A 17,924-nucleotide genomic window follows, 5' to 3' on the forward strand; every position below is an offset into this window, starting at 1 on the left:
TCTACTAATGTCTGCAATCCACATACTTTCAATCCATCCTCATTGCCTACATTCCATAATCCCGATATCATATTTGTTACTGTTCTTAGTATCCTTTCTGCAGCTTTTTTTAATCCCCTCTGAACCTAGAAGAAATTTGCGCACAGTAATCCAGGTGTGGTCTTATCAAGGCCTTATAAAGAGGCAAAATGACTTCCTTATCTTTACATGTCAAGGTTCGCTTCAACACAGCAATTATCCTCTGAGTTCTATTTGCAATTTTTGTTATGTGGCCCTCGAACTTCAAATTTCTATCCATCATTACGCCAAGATCCCTAGCCTCATCAGTTTCTTGTAGCGTAATCCCTCACTCCAATATAATATGCTGTTGGAAATCTAATCGTTCCAAGGTATATAACTGTACAAATGGATTGTAATTGTGTTAATATTGTATTAACTTACTTAATTATAATCTGTAAAGTTTTTAAATTTATAGTTTCCCACAAAAGTAGTTTTACGTTTATATCATTTTTTTTAGCGGAAAATAAGGTTTCAGATCAGTGACATCTGTTCCAGAATGACATTTGCTCAGAGCGACGAAGGAAGGAGATTTTTCTCTGATGAAAGGTATTTGTATTTATCATCAAATATGTACGGGGAATGTGCTGTGGTGAGGTGAGATGAGATGAGTACTTGGAGAAGGAAAAACATAGAAGCGAATCAGTTTATTAAGGTTATAGATGAATTCCATGCTAACCTCAGCAGTCCAGTTCTACACCCACGCGGTGGACACACACACACACACACACATACACATACAAAACTGAAATTCTATGACTTCAAGAGCAACTATTGGCATCTCTTACAAGCTAAGATGTCGATTAGGTTTCTATTTCGTAAGGTATATTTTATTGCAGTGACACTATCAACAGTATAAGGCCTGAATATTTCTGAATATTAGAAATACGCTGTACGTTGAGAGTTAAGTTTTCACATGACATATAAATGATTCTACGATAATTTTCCGAAGTCCCAAATCAACCTCTCCTGGGAAACGTCGTTGAATTGGATATTAATCATACATAACTATCGTGTAGTCTGTCACTCCATATTTGGTCAACCCAGTAAAGTCAAAAAAACTTTGCAAACACATAACGTTAAGTTTAATTTCCTACAATCGAACTTATGGATTATTTTAAAATCAGAAATGCGATTGTAGAGAAATAGTTAACGCTCAGATTTCTTTCATGAGGATAACACTAAAGTAACAAAACGCATTTTGAACAGCTGCTATATTTAACATGCATAATGATAACTGATAAGCGCAGTGCAAAACATACCTCTGGAAGTTCGCTCCATGCTTTTGAAGTTTTACTTTGTAATACGTTGTTGTGTGTTGTGACAATGGATGACGCGAAATTCTTCATCAGTTCATATTTTTCTTTTGGTTCACGTACGCTACTTAGTTGTTGTTGAAGTCGTTCCATGAGCTCCTCAACTACTCTCACTAAAGCGAATATATCTCCAGAGATGACCGTCTCGCGACCACTTTTATCAGCTAGTTCACGTGATATATTCAGTACATTTCCTTTATCTACCTAAAGCAAAATATTTAAAGTTATTTACACCAAGTATTAATATGTATTTGGAAAACATTTTGAGTACAGTTTTCAAGTATAAATTTAGATTTTTTTTTTATTATACCTGCTTTAAAATCCACTCGTATTAAGATTTATGCACCTTAAAATTATAAAATATATTTCGAAATTCCTGGGAAGTAAGTCATCAGGTGCTCTTAGAGGCATAAAAAAGTGTAAGAAAGCTAAATTAAGTGTAAAAGTAGCTAAACAAAAGTCATGGGAAGACAAGATAAATAACACGAACGCGACAGTGATGCAAGGCTTGCAGGTTTCTTCCCAAACTTTGGTTTCTTTTTCAGATTTCTTTCTTGTTTATGCTTAGTTATAGCTTCATTTAAGTTGCTTTAAAATATAATTCTTATAAATTGTTACAAAAGGCCAAAAGGCTATAAAATATTTGAACCTAAATCAATACCTTCTTTTCAATTTCATCAAGCCACGATTGTCTGCAGTCGTAAGATTCTGGCTGTGACGGAGTGAAGTTTAAAGTCTTCGGGTCGCATTTCCATCGTGCAAAGCCTACATTAAAAATGAAAAAAAAAAAAAAGCTGAAGACTTACAACATCGAAATCACATAAATAAATATTTATATCTAATGATAAGCAAAAAAAAAAAAAAAAAAAAATTCTAAAAAGTATGTAGTTTTGCGTGTATTCAAAAGATATTAGATGTTTTTTTTACTAAGGTTTATTTTAAACATTTGAATGCGAATACACACTCTGCATTCTCAAAAAAAAAAAAAAAAAAAAAAAAAATTGCAGAGCGCGCGAGGAAAAACCACTGATAACAAGTTCATCTTAAGACGAGTAATTAAAGAAGGTTTGTGGAAGAGGAAAAAGCAGCATCAGTATAGTAGAAACTAACTGAGGTTATGCAGGTTATAAACCTTAACCTCTCGCCGGCAAGGGTTGAAATTCGTCTGTTGTCTAAGGCAATCACAGATATCCATGCGAACAGTATTCAAGCCTGTTGGTTAAAGAACAGATGCGAATGTTAAAGAACATTGCCAGGGTTCAGCAAACGTTTTAGACCACTGACCCCTTCATGGAATCCTTGATCCTTCATCGACCCCCATCATGTTAAATAAATAAATAAATATTATCAATAATAAATTTTTCAATTTAAAAATAATAATTCCTTCACCCTTTTACTTCATCACTACTTCTCGATAAGAAATACTTAAAGAAATTTATAAAGAACATTAAAAATTTACTTACATTTTATTGATTTACCTGGAATGGTTAATGAGAAGGATGTGTTTGTTGGCTCAACCGATGCATGTTTACTACGTGTTACTCAAAATCGTTTTAGGTGTTTATTGACCCCCTTTTAATCCCTAGACATTTATCGACCCCTTGGAGAGCCACATCGACCCCCAGGGGTCGATATCGACTACTTTGTCGACCTCTGCTCTAGGCTAGACATTTATCGACCCCTTGGATAGCCACATCGACCCCCAGGGGTCGATATCGACTACTTTGTCGACCTCTGCTCTAGGCCAAACATTCCCGCTCCTTTTTCGCCATATATTCGTGGATTGAAATAATGTTAAGTTATTATCTGTGGATAACACTGACACCGAATCAAACTTTTTTTGTGTGTGTGGTATGTACTCGGAACTCAGATACGTCTCTTTGAGTCCAGAAAGATTTCTTATTATTGCGACTCGCAAAATTGAAAACTTACTCAAACGTAAGTCTTAACTATACATGCTATATAAGTATCATGAGAGCTGTTGTCGGGAAATAACTAAGATCTTTCATGGGTGCGTTGAAATAACGAATTCTGCAAAACAATTTTTCTTATATCCTAAAAACTTGGGCGTATCAGTACGTAGCAGCGCAAAAAAGTTGCAAAATGGCTAAAAGTAAAAAAAAAACTGAATATTTTCCACCCACGAAAGATTATTTGTAAACCTATATTGAAAAAAAGTCTTCGGGAAAATTTCCCGTATTTCTAGACTTCATTCTAAATTAGACCTGGATAGCCATCATAATTATTGTTAATTACTGTTAATTTACTGTTGCTTAACTCAGTCGTATTTTTCTTTTAAAGTTTAAACAATATTTTCATATGTTGCAACATGCCGCTACTGTATATAGGTAACATAGAAAATGCTTAAAAAAAAAAAAAAAAAAAACTAGCACCGTTATTCTTAATGGTAATTTTCATTACACAATAGTGTATTATTATATAATATGTGAACGTCTTCTGAAAATAAAATGTGGTGTATTTTTAATTTTAAACTGCACCGTAAGTTTAATTCATTATTCACCTAAAAGGAAATGGCATAAGCGATTATCATACACCTATAGTTCCATCATTTACCTACAGTTCCACTGGGACAACGCTGAATGGCTTCTTCACCAGCAGGAGTCTCAGGCCATGACGTACCATCAGCAGAAATTCTGCGTTTGCACACTCTTGGAATTATGGGTGTAGACAGAGTGCTCGTTGTTTTCCTGTGAAAAAAATAAAAAATAAAATAAAATAAAAATAATTTCATGTGAACGAGATATATCGTGTGTGTGTGTGTGTGTGTGTGTGTGTGTGTGTGTGTGTGTGTGTGTGTGTGTGTGTGTGTGTGTGTGTGTGTGTGTGTGTGTGTGTGTGTGTGTGTGTGTGTGTGTGTGTGTGTGTGTGTGTGTGTTAACATGGCCGAACTATGCTTGTTGCTATACTTTGCGCATGAGTGCAATTTTCGCCAATAAACCAGCAAAATATTAACATTAAAATAGGCCACTAAATATAACTAGTTATATATTTGGTAATCCCATTCAAAAAAAAAAAACTTTCGAAACTTCTCCAACTCTTATAGAAAATAAATTATTATAATCGGCAGTCACTAAAATTCTGTACTGATATTTCCAAAAAAAAAAAAAAAAAAAAAAAAAAGCAAGGGGGAAAATTGAAAGACTAGAAATTGTAATTTTGATACGAAGTAATCTGTTTGTCTGTTGCTGAGTATTTCGAAATCACTGTGGAGCATCCCAGCGATATGCAATTAATTTTACAATAATTCATTGTCTTGTAGTATAAAATAAGCTCAGAAGATTGAATCAAATCGATGCTTTGCCATTCCTTGACCGTTTCCTCGTCAGAATACCAAACAGCATCCTAAACTATTTTGTATAAAGTCAACATGTTTCTAGTAAAATTTCGTGCCATCCTTAAAGTTCAGAATTTGATATAGTTAATAGTTTTGCGCACGAGAGCAGCCAAGATGAGTTGTGCCACCCACAACTCATCACACTCATCGAAAGTGATCACCGTAGGGCGCTACGAAGGATTGCAAAAACCGCCAATCACCGGCCGACACATTCAATGCAGAGTTTCTGGCATCGATTGGAACATGAATCTGCTCAGAAGTATTGAAAACAGAGGCTCACAACATGGGTTTCCATTGGTTTCAATCAAACCGCAATATTCAAGCCCCACATTACCCGAACTAACATGTAGCATCGTCCTCAGGGGTGGAAGCTTGGAAAGCTGTGTTATGGAGCGACGAATCACGCTACAGAGTGCGTAATCCCAACTATAAAATTCAGAGATGGCGGTGGGATGGATGGATGGACCAATGTTTGCGGTGAACATTATGGGCAATGTACTGCTTCCTACTTTGTGACGTTTCTACGGAACTGGCCATTATCTCTGTCGGCAAGAAAATGCACCGTGTCATAAGGCTGCCGCTGTAACTGCGTGGTTTGTGGACATGAACATCATCACACTTGACTGGCTTCCACAGAGCCATGATGTCAAAAAAAAAAAAAAAAACGAAGTTGGCAAGGCTTCAAATGACTTCGATCAGAGGTTGTGGTGCCACATATGAATGTGATAGCTCATAACTTCATGCCAATCATATCTTGAATAGATTATACCCCACTGTTACTTAAAAACCAACGTGTTTATTTTTCTTTTTTCAGGATTAATATGTATATAATGTCAACGAAGGGAGGGCCTTTCTGATAGTTTAAACACTCCATCATTAACAAGATTGAGAACGATAGGTGACATTGCTACTTGTCCGTGGCCGGTGTGAGACCATCATCCCGCTTACTGAAGGCCCGAAGTGGCTTGAAAATATTTCATGTGAAGTCTCTAGATCAGAGTTTCCGGATTATATACAAAAATAAATAGTAATTAGTAAAAATAAAAACAAAAACTTAGCCTCACACGGTAAGCTGTTCTATGGGCTTACTTATGATAGGTGGACGTCATATAAAAAGAAAAATGTCAATATATTTGAAAACTTACTTGTGAGAAGAGACGGGGGAAGGGAGAAACTGAAGAAGTAAATTTCGATTTCATTGAAGGCGACTTTAGTTTGCTCGAGATCATTAATGATGATGAGAAGCGCTCCGTATTTTTATCAGCAAGCCATATACTTAAACAAACAACAAAATCACTGGAAGTTATGAACATTGTCGTTTGTTTAAATGTCCACACTGTTAAAAAGAAAGTGGAAGAAAGTTTGAAAAAATAAGAATTGTAAACTTTATGCAGATGAGAGAGAGCAAATGCAATGGATAGAACAGAATAAAAATATTAACGAAAATCAAAATCTCGAGAGAGAGAGAGAGAGAGATTAGGTTAATGACGTTGTCAATGGGGATGTATCTAAATAAAAATAAAAACAATAAAAATCTAAATAAAAATAAAAATGATAGTGGGATTAAATTATGAAAGGAAGTATTTGGTATTACTTGAAGCGCTTGAAGTAAATCTAAACACTAACGGATAATTCTTGTTGGATTAATAAGTGTGACTAGTGTAATCCTATTCGTCGTTTTCATCAATAAATTTAAGCAAGATAAGCGAACTTTAAGGTTAGACAAATCATCTTACAACAATCTTTAAATTACTCACGTGCTTTGAGTAGTAGGAGTCGTCACAACAATAGTGGTGCGTTGCTTAGTGGTAAGAACTGAGTTAGTTGTGCTTTTCGACATTTCTACAGTACCAGTAGTGGTGCGTTTCTTAGTGGTAAGAACTGAGTTAGTTGTGCTTTTTGACATTTCTACAGTACCAGTAGTAGTGCGTTGCTTAGTGGTAAGAACTGAGTTAGTTGTGCTTTTTGTCTTCACGGTACTAGTAGTGGAAGTGCTACTATTCACAAACGGCATCAGAAATTCGCATATGGCGAAATGCGTTGAATTTTCTTCTTCAAACAGGAAATTTGCCGTGTTTTGTTCTGGTTTCATCACCAGAAACTTACAGTCTGCCGTTTCCGATTTTTCTTGGCTTTTGGGAAGTCTTTCCTCTAGCCATGAGGGAAAGGTTTCATTAGTAGTCCATCTGTTCTTAATAACTGGTCCCTCCGAGGTTCTCTCCGGACACTGAATGCCGCTTGTCCACAACGATAAAGGAGAAGATGCAGTTTCTGGAAAAGTTAAATAATGGAGAACGTATTTAATGAAAATAAAATGAAAAACTTAATAAGGTGTGCTTAAAATTAACATAAAATAAGTAAATTGCTTATTGAAAGTTTATTTTGCACTTGGTTAGACTATAATAAATTTAGTTTAATCCTTTATCTAAGTGTGAGCAAACAAAGTTTGCGCCTGAAAATATATTCAGGACTGAGGAAAGTTAGTGTAAGGCGCAAACTTTGTTTGCACACACTTGGATAAAAGATTAAACTAAATTTATTATAAATTGCTTATCTTTGTGCTAAAGGCAGTTTTAAGTGAAATATCTTATGCATAAGCTTCTTTTTGTTCTTGTTCTTCTTTTTTTTAATATAAGCAAATTTGCTATATTGTATTGATTTGCATTTTAGAGTAGCAACGTGAAAAATTTTCAGAAAGATAGCGTCTATTTTTTTAAATTTTTTTTACGTATTTTGCAGCAGGAATCCTACATCTCCTTGGTGAGTTCACCGCATAAAATTATCCACATTCACGCAGCGATTGAAAAATTTGCGGAGTTGTTTGGTTTAAATACTGATGTATGAAAAATATGTTAATCAAACAAAACGGTGTTTGTTTTGCCATTAGGGCAGCCTCAAAAGAAATCATTTTGCTCAGGGTTAAACACCATTTAGCCACTGCTAATGAAGAAAACAAGAGATGGAAGTTATAAAATAATTTTAGTGATCTGCGCGAAAATTATAAAGGGGCCTGTTAATTGTTCCACAGAAAAGAACTGTCTTCAAAGGAAGAAGATGATGCTTAAGAAATGTCAAATTTAAAATAGAATTCCCCCCCCCCTCATAGCATCAAGAAATAAATGTTGAATTATATTATCAGATTTTCATGTAATCCATCTTGCTGCATCAGTTGTTTGTTTGTCGTATTCATTTCATAAAATGGGTCTCCAAGAAGAATTACTTGGAGATTTCGTTTTAATTTCTTTTAGCAGCAAGTTTTCTTTAGACTTGTTTTTGGCATTTAAGCTTGGACGTGATCAGTCCAGATTGTATTGCTTGTCGTATGAAGAAGCTTAACAGTGTTCGATCTGTACTTTGGCTTTTCTCTTATCATATTTATGTTTATTTTTTAGCAAATTTCATCTACCAGAATGAACAATCGATAATATATTCATTAAAAGATAAAATCTTACCATTTGAGAGAAAAAAAAATATTGCCATTTGCTCTTCAGTGAATAACCTGAATAAATAATGAAAGCAGTGGCGGCTCGTGGATTGAAATCGTGGGGGTGCTGCAACTTTCGAAATATACATACACACTGTAAGTACAGTGTATACGAGTTTGGATAAAATATCAAAATTATTGTTACAATTTAAAAAAAAAATTAAACATGAAAAAATATTGTTTATTGTCGATAAAATTATACAGTTTAGTATAATTCAAAATTACTTACAAATAAAATCCATTCCTTTAATTGTAATTAAAGGAATGGATTTACAATTTTTGGACATTACAATTAAATCCTTTAATTGTAATGTCCAAATATTTAAAGAGACGGAGTAAACACGATAAGCACTACGAACACTCTCCTACTGGCGCAAACCGCATATAAACAACAGTGGAACTGCGCGACGGACAGTGCCGCATTACGCTAATAGCTCGCATCTCACTATGACGTGCATATGCTTGCGCGCGTATCAATATGACGCTGTGGTAAACACAGTGCCGCTAGCGCCCTCCTAAGTCCTACAAGATGGATTTTTATTATTTTTTATACAAAATAAGAGAATTGTATAGGATTGTTGATGATAAAATTAAATATTACAAGCAAATATAAATAAATTAATAAATATATTTATAGAGCGAGAAAAATTGGGGGTGCTGCAGTGCCTATGCACGAGTCGCCCCTGAATAAAAGGGAACAGATCACCTAGAATTCAATTTACTTGAATAGCCATTTCGAGTAAGTTGGATTCTAGGTAATATTGGCGGATTTCGTTTATATTTAAAAAAGTTTATAATTACCTCCGCAAACATATTTTTCAATATTAATTATGCTGAGTTTCTGTTGATATTTGACAAATATTTCCTGTTGTTGCCATTGGATACGTACCTCTTGATTTTCATTGTAATTTGTATCGATATTTTACAATCCTTGATCGCTTGTTTTTGTTTATAATACAACTCTCGTTCTGTAAGTGTAGTTCTGTAAGTCTGCATGTCTGGAATAAGCACTGAATGAGATTTCGGTGTTTTGCTAATTGCACATGCGCGTTATGCATACCATATTTGGGTATTACTTTAATGCTGGTTTACTTAACGAGGCTTCCCATATAAAGTGTAGTTCTGTAAGTTGTTTAGTACTTCTGCTAGTCTTAAGGATCTCCAAGTAGTGATTTTTTTTTTAATTGTTCGCTGATAGTTTCATTTCTAATATTACTTCACGCTGCATGAATAGTACTGATGTGAGTTATCATGCCCACAAAAAAGAAAGGTTAAATGATATTAGAATTCTTTGAATCTGATCTTATCATCATTACAACAGGACGGAGATAGCAACTTATCTGTAAGCGAACAATTTGTGAATGACCTTTTATCGCCTATATTACAGACAGTTTAGTATATAAGCTACATCACTGAACTACTCTCGTAGAATCGACAAGTCCAGGGGGGAATGCTGGTCGTCTTGAAATTCACGCTTGCTCTTGTTATCATTCAGGGAGTGAGAGTGCGATTGAAGTCTGATTATCGGAATAATGAATTACTGACCATTGAAAACTATATATTTAGAAATTTATGTACATTTAATCATACAAATACAACATTTATTTTACAAATGATATCCTATCTTTTTCAATTTAGCTACTTGAATGCAAATTCTACCCTACGGTTCTTCTTTATGAACTAGCTATTAACATCGTCATAAAAAGTTGGCTGTAACTTAATTTTCCCAAGCAACACGCACACTTGTAAAGGCTGGCAAAAGCTCACTGGCTAGAGCTACTTTGACTGCGCATGGCCCGTGTTTAAGTAACAGAGTGAGACGACGTGGAGGGAGCGGAAATGGCTATGCGCGCGCATGAAATCACAGTGCTGAAGCGAGGACTTGGATGCTCCCACAACCGAGCAAGCCAACTAGCGTCGGCCTTCGATACACAACACAAAGCTCGATTATTGCCGCGCAAGCTTAAAACGTCTTCTGTCTACAAAAATAAAAGCCTAAATGGAATGCTTATAAATGCATGCATTTATTAACAAATAAATAGTACTTCTTTCTCAAGTAATGAGCTTGCACAGCAAGCATGGATAATTCGCCACTGGACAAGTCGTACTTTAAAGCATCAGCTGTCTGGCTAGCGTTCTGTTGAACTTTGATACTAATATTATAGTCACTCGTGATTTTAAAACTTAACAGGTATGCAGAGGAGAGCGAAATCTTTGAGTTAATACCATATATCAGTTATGGACATGCCTCCTGACACTGCCGGTAGACTGTTCACTGCTGTGGGAAGTTTCTAAATGCTATTTAAAATATGTTAATTCTTTAATTCTACATACTAAATAGCTTGATGTTTAAAAGAAGAAGTGAATTTACTTGGGATAACATTTAAAATCTAGTTGATTACATTAGAGATAGCCCAAGATGGTAGAATTTGTCAATAAAACCATCCTATGCTCCAGACATAAGAGCGTCCTTTTAAATGTGGTGTGTTCAATAAAAGTGGAGTCAAGTTCCAGCCTTTCTTATCATAAGAATGTTTATTGCATCTCTTATCAATCAATAAACATTTACCTCCGAAGCCAATGATTACTTTTACTGACTGCGGTTAATTGCATGTCACAAGTTCTTCATTTTTGAGTTTTTCTACGGGTAGAATGAAATAGTTAAATTTAAATCTAGTCTGCGCATTTTTGGCTTTATAACCACAATTAACTCAGTTATGAGGTGAGAAATAAATATTTCGTATAATGTAGGGTTTGCAATTCTCAGAAAGTAACCTTATTTTTTACCTGCACTGTGAGATGCATTATCAGTATTGGGACAAAAAAGCAATTGCCAAAACGAAACGTCTGTTTATTGAAAATCATATTATTTTATTATTACTACACCCTCTGTCCAAAAAGAAACCGAACTTCTGATAGAAAATAAAACGCAGGCCAATTATAATTATTTAAATCATTTATTTCAATCAATATACTCTCACTCAGCTTCGATACAGCGTTTGGTACGTTCAATTAATTGTTAAATGAGTTTTTTTTTTTTATATCGGTTTTTGGGATACTATTGAGGGTCGTGGTTACTGCCGCTTGAACGTCTTCAATGGTGTCGTATCGCTTTCCTTTCATCGGCAAATGAAGTCGGGGGGGAGGGAAGAAAGAAGTCACAGAGTGCTAAATCAGGTGAATACGGCGAGTGATCCGACACACAAACGAAGTTTGTGCTCAAAAACTGTCTCACAATGTTCGATCGATGAGATGGTGCATTATCGTGCAAAAGTGACTCTACATCACGATATTCATGCCGTCGCGACGAATTCTCGCTATCAATCGCTTCAAAACTTCGAGATAAAACTCATCATTGACCGTTTAGCCAGGGGGAACGAATTCTTTGTGGATAATGCCCTTGGAATCGTAGAAACAAATCAGTTTCTATTGTCTTTACTTTTGACTTCTCCTAGCGACTTATTTTTGGATGCCCCCTCTTCTGGTGGTCTCCACTCAGCACTCTGACGCTTTGTTTCGGGTTCATACTCAAAACACCACGTTTCGTCACCAGTAACGATCGTTTCAAGGAAGTTTGAGTCCTTACGAGTGAGGCCCTTACAGTGTTCAATTCGATACGTTTTTTGGTCGTCGGTCAACTTGTGGGCAAAAAATCTCGAATTCAATCTACGAAGGCCCAAACTCTCGGTCAAAATGTTGTGCACAATTGATTTTGGAATCCCCAATTCATCTTCAATCAATCTCACGGACGATTTCGGGTTTAATTTGATGAAATCACGCACTTTTTGGATGTTAACTTCTCTCAGGCCAGTTTTTGGACGGCCGAACTTTTCGTCGTTCCTCAAGCTTCTCACGACCACTTTGAAATCGCTTAAACCACTCGTAAACTTGCGTACGGGATAAGCATTTGATGCGTTCCGGTAAAACTTTTACCAAGTTTAACACAAAAGTCAATCGCAGCTCTCTGTTTGAAACTCATTTTCCGACCGTTCGCCAAAACAAACTGTCACTCTTGGCACTATAACTCGGCTTCTAATGAAACAAATATCATAAACACAACACACTAATGAAGGTTGCCGCTTTCGACAACAAAAAAGATACAACAGGTGGCGCCACTAGTTTCTTCTATTTTCGAAAAGTTCGGTTTCTTTTCGAATAGAGGGCGTACATGGTACCTTTGTAATTTCCTGGAACTTAACCGGGTGGGGGGGGGGGAACCACTCCACACTACATTACTGCTCACATATATTTGTTATTATTAATTGCATGTATTCTCCAGCTAGTTTGCCTTTGTTGCAGAAGAAACTTTATCTTCGTATGAGTTCATAATATTTGGCAAAACTGAAGCTTTTTCAAAAGATTTCTCGCTTAGAGACGATAATCAAAATCTTCCCGACCAATGAGTATCTTCTTCCAGCTGCGCTACTAAGAAGCTAATTATCATTCATTTATTATCTGATACAGTCATGATTTCTAGACACGTTAAAGCATTTGACACATACATAAGATAGGAAGAAACTTCTGCAGTAACTGACCACTTTCACCACTGAAGTTAGCGATCGTGGACGCTGCCAAAGTCGTAATTGACATTTCTTCCGGATTTAAAAACTATGTATAGAAAAGGACATCGTTTTATTTTAAGGATGAATTTTTGTTCTCTTGACGAGAGTTATCATGCTCCCAGGTTTTTAGACGTTTTCTCAAACCACGAGTCATTGCCGGGTTCTTCATTTCCTCTGCCAACAAAAAACATCTCGAGAAGAAATGAGTCAATTTGGATGAAACTTAATATTTAACAACAAAGGAAAAAGTGGCGATGTGAATTATGGTAAAGCAATTATAGATAACTATTATACTTCATAAAAAAGGCCAAAATTTATTTTTCACTTCGCCAATGACAAACACGCAGTGCTGTGTGTGTATGTGTGTCCTCGGGATATAATTAATCCAGAAAATGCAAATTAGCGCTAGGCCTCCTGCCTTTTTTGTTTGTTAAGTAACAGTCGTTAATTAATATTATTACTTCTGTTTAATAATCATCTACTTAATAATTTTTTGAAGGGCGATGGTATTTATTATATGTAGATTGTGATATATATCAACGGCCTTCGACATGTTAATAGAACTCAATGTGACTGACAGTTAATACAGGAACAGGAAATGATTAACTAGTTCATTTTGCTTCGAACTTTTAAACCTACAAGCTACATTGATGCAGTGCTAAATCGGCAATGTATTACTCGTTTTTAATTTTATCGTTTATCCCTCACAAACAGACTAAAGTGAACCATAATGGGGTTTCTTAAAAAATTCCACTCTAAAAATTTCAGCTTTTTTATATTAAATTCTCACTTCTTTAGAAATCTTAAAAATCAATAAAATATATTAAAAACATTATAAAATCGTTAAAGTTAGTAATGATGTAATTTTTTTCATGTAGTATTATCATATCATGTACACCCCTTGAGGGTACATGGCAGGAATTTGATGATGATGATGATGATAAAATCGTTAAAAAAAAATAGAAAAAAAATTCTTAGTCCACTCATGGCATTAATGTACTATAGATTTACAAGCTTTCGTGCTGTACGAGAATCACATAAAAAATAAAATAATAATAATAAAAAACTCGCCAAAGATCTTATCCAGAAGTACTTGGAAAGATATTCTTGGCTAATCGATATTAACATGGAATGTTTTATTTGATTAGTCAAAATATTTAGGGATTTACACGTTTACTGCCGGCATGACCATAAATGTGTTATATATTGATATATACATATACAGTATATTAATATTGTGGGTAGGCTATAGTAGGCAGGTATGGGCCACTAGTAGGCAGGGGATGCCCAATATTCAGCCTCTCCTTATCAGTCAACCCTGTCTTCCCGTGGTTTGACCTGTTTCCGCAAAAGGGACTCATGCACCTGCAGCGAGCATTCTTGCAAAAGGATATATCTGCTTCGATGGAAGAAATGCCAACTAGATCACTAGGTGGTAGATGATAGTCATTGCCCAGTGATACACCACCACTCCCCTGCTTATTGGGGATCTGAAGTGGCAAATGCTCTTTGGCCTCCTGAGCAGGGGTTCCAGCTTCCATCCCTCTTCTTCTCCATGCATTGTGAGTAATACCGTTCAAGGGTATCCCTAACATACTTAGAGACACAGACCCTCCTCCATTTGGGGATTACACCAGTTAAAATGGTGGCAACGGGCCACCATTTTAACTGGTCAGGAGGGTTCCCGGTTAACTGGCACGCGCACTCTGTCAGGTCATGCCTGGTGAGGGAGTCCGAGTAGTGGTATGTGGGAGGTACTGTCGAGGCTACGGAATGGCAAGGAGTCTGGTCTCTCTCTGCATAGTGTCATGTTCACAAGTCTATCCTCCTCCCTCTGTATTAAAAAGAAAAAAACTCATTTCCACATCCACTTTACAAAGATACGCAGCATAAATTCCAACATAAACGGCAGTCATCATCACTACAGACATTCAAACCAGACCTCCTCTTAACAGAAACCCAAATTGCAGCTACATCAACCATTTCTCGCCTCAAATATAAATGCCTAATTTATACTCTTTATTTATTTATTTGATTATTTCGCCACAAATGTGGCACCTGTGCTTTTGTACGTTCTGACATTGCCTAACAGAGAATGCCAAATGGAGTCTCACAGAATGGCCTCCTGTAACCACATCCAACCTCGTGTCCTCTGAAACTACAAAGATGCAACGTGGGATGATCTCCAGAACTAGTACTCTTTTCCGTGGTGTGAATATTGCTTCTGCTCTTCGGACTCGACACCTGCACTGAGCGAGTCACAGAAATCATCCACATTTGGCATGATTCCTCAACGTCCGTACAAATAATCCGTGCAATCAGTACGGATGTTTTTTTTGGGGGAGGGGGGGATTGGAAAGACGGTGTCTTCTCTGACTTCTTTTTCTTCTCTTTACGAGTTGTCGCCATTAAAGCTCCCAAATTATCTGTCATTGTTGTCGTCTTAGCGGAAGATTGCGTTTCCGCTCCCCCGACTGCAGAATGAAAGTTATCCCACTGGGGTTTGGTCAAGTGGGACAGTTCATTTGTTCGCTGATGATGCAAAGTTGGGTAGGGCGATAGTGAATGCAGAAGATGCCAAAGTCTTGCAAGATGACTTAGATAGATTGGAGTTCTGGACTAAGGAGAATGGATGTCAATTTAATGTGACAAAATGTAAGGTTATGCATTTTGGGGTGAAAAGATTAGCAGCAGTATACCACATTGGTGGAACTGTACTCCAAGATATTGATGAGGCCAGGGACTTGGGAGTGTTGGTGGATATGGAGATGAAGTTTAGGGGGCACATTGCGAAAGTAGCTAAATCAGCTCATCAACTCATTTGGTTGTTGAAAAATACCTTGACGAGCAGAGAAAAACAAGTTATTGTACCTCTGTACCGAGCCCTGATAAGACCTCATCTCGACTACTGTGCCCAGATTTGGTCACCTCGGTTCCTTCTTGATGGGGAGGAGGTTGAGAGGATCCAGAGGCGAGTGACTAAGATGATAGCAGGTCTATGGAATGAACCATATGAGAACAGGTTGAAGATTTGTGGGTTGCAGAAACTAGTTGATAGGCGGAAAAGGGGAGATATGATTGAGACATTCAAATTGCTAAAAGGATTCTATAGGATTAATTCAGATGATATTTTTGAGATCAGGACTGGTGGTGGGAGAACTAGGGGACACCCATGGAAGCTGGGCAAGAGCGTGGTTAGCAGGGGTGTTAGAGCTGGGTTCTTTACTTTTAGAGTGGTAAATGAGTGGAATAAGCTGCCAGAGTCTGTTGTGGGTGCTATGACAGTGAGCGAGTTCAAGGCAAGGTATGATAGATACTGTGAGAATGTTGAACAGCTGTGTGAACATAATGTTTAGGGCCTCCCTCGATGAGTCTAAGGACTCCTGGAGTAGCCCGTGGTAATAATAATAATAATAATAATAATTGTCTTTAAGTAGGCGATGAATTTCATTGTTCAGTGTGAGACCCCCCACTCGGCATAGAAGAGGCTTGAAAAAAGTTTTCTATTTGGACTCTTGGTCAGGGTTTCCAGATTATTAAATCCTCAGCCCACCCTAAAACTCCTTGGGTGTGAAATCTATTCATAAAATTTTACCCACTGCCATATAGATTTTTTGACGAGGGAAGGGGAAAATAAAATTGAAAAAAAAGTGTATAATTCAGATTACCCGAATTTATCATAACAAATACTGGAGCTTTCGTGAGACTGCATTTCCATCCTAAAATATGTGTTTAATTATAACTAAATGATGTTGCATTGAATTCAGTTTGGTGAATATAAAAAAAGGAACACTAATTAATGCTTTTTTAAATTAGTGTGGTAAAACGTCATCGCACGTTTTCGAACTACTTGTCCTTATATCAAGGCAGATAAATTGAGCCGATAGAATAAAAGTACAGCTTACGTTTATGAAGAGATGTTGCATTCGATATGAAATTCAAAATAACGTTAACGTCCGCCTCGTGATTAATACGCAACATATCCACGGCATACGGCAGTCCTGCGAACATTCGCCGACAGTGACTTCGAAGAGTAGCCCAGTTAGAAGTTGTCCAGTCGATGGTGTAGCAGCTGTTGCGATAACACATCGCATGGTGTTCTTGAGACCCACAGCACTCCTCCCATTTCTTCTGCGCTTCTTTGGGGGAAAAATATAATGGAAAAATTAGTGTATATATATATATATATATATATATATATATATATATATATTATGAAATATGCAAACACAAATTTATTAACGATTGAAATCTTTCATTAAATCTGAATTTCTCTTTCTGTCTCTTGGAGCTTGACAGTGGATTAGACAGGAGAACCCCGCAATTGCCCATATTGTAATTTATTGTTACCCCCTAAACTTAGGGATATCTATTACTTTTGTTTCTGTTGTGCGATACTTCTAGACTTTACCGATATTGTTTTATTATTATTATTATTATTATTATTATTATTATTATTATTATTATTATTATTATTGGAATTTTTGGAAGTAGTAGTAGTGTCTTTTTGCCCTACGAATTTTTGTTGTTAGTTGATTTCTTGTGTTTTTGCATAAGGTTTGTAAATGTGTGTTACTGGGTGACTTTTTAAGTTTTTTTCCATAGATTTTCTTTTACAATGATAGTATTTAGTATGTCGTCATTTATCCATGGATTGTTGTCTGTTTGTCTCCTCGTTTGTGTAGGTTTTGTTGCTTTTTTGTATATTTCTGTGAACTTTAGTTGAAAATTCTCGTATAATGTTAAAGGATCGTTTATTTTAAGTAGGGAATTCTAGTCTGTATTTTTTACTTGGTTATCGACAATGATCTTTAGTATGATCGAGTTTTGTCGACTTTTGTGATGGTGGGAGAGGGGGGGGGTAGGAAACGTCATAAAACGAAGTTGAGACAAAGTAGTGATCGGCAATTTTGACGTTAATTACTGATAATGTATATGTATGGATGGGAGCCCGTGTGTCGATATGATCAATGCATGATTTTGTTAGTGAGTTATTGAGTATTTCTTCTCTTGTTGGGGAGTTAATGGTAGGGTTTATGTTGTACTGACTTAGTATATCAAGATATGTGTTAGTGGTTGAAGAAGCGTGGTCAAGCGTATTTATGTTAATATCTCCTATTAGGATGAGCCTGTGTGTTGTACGGGGTTCG

At 36.3% G+C, this 17,924-nt stretch overlaps 1 protein-coding gene across 1 annotated transcript in view; it reads right to left on the bottom strand.

Annotated features, from left to right (window-relative positions):
* The window catches only part of LOC150097857 (adhesion G protein-coupled receptor L3-like), a 70,624-nt gene that overhangs the window by 43,145 nt on the left and 9,555 nt on the right, over window positions 1–17,924 (bottom strand). The window contains exons 2-6 of the mRNA XM_090406250.1: window positions 16,680–16,913; window positions 6,486–6,999; window positions 3,948–4,081; window positions 2,035–2,138; window positions 1,320–1,577 (exon numbers count right to left, since the gene is read on the bottom strand). Of these exons, the coding sequence (XP_090262376.1) occupies window positions 1,320–1,577; window positions 2,035–2,138; window positions 3,948–4,081; window positions 6,486–6,999; window positions 16,680–16,913 (1,244 nt within the window). The remainder of the gene's footprint in view (window positions 1–1,319; window positions 1,578–2,034; window positions 2,139–3,947; window positions 4,082–6,485; window positions 7,000–16,679; window positions 16,914–17,924) is intronic.

The sequence above is a fragment of the Typopeltis vanoorti genome, chromosome 16, assembly GCF_054136105.1.
Source record: "Typopeltis vanoorti isolate ZY-2024b chromosome 16, IOZ_Tvanoo_1.0, whole genome shotgun sequence".
NCBI classification, from domain to species: Eukaryota; Metazoa; Arthropoda; class Arachnida; order Uropygi; family Thelyphonidae; genus Typopeltis; species Typopeltis vanoorti.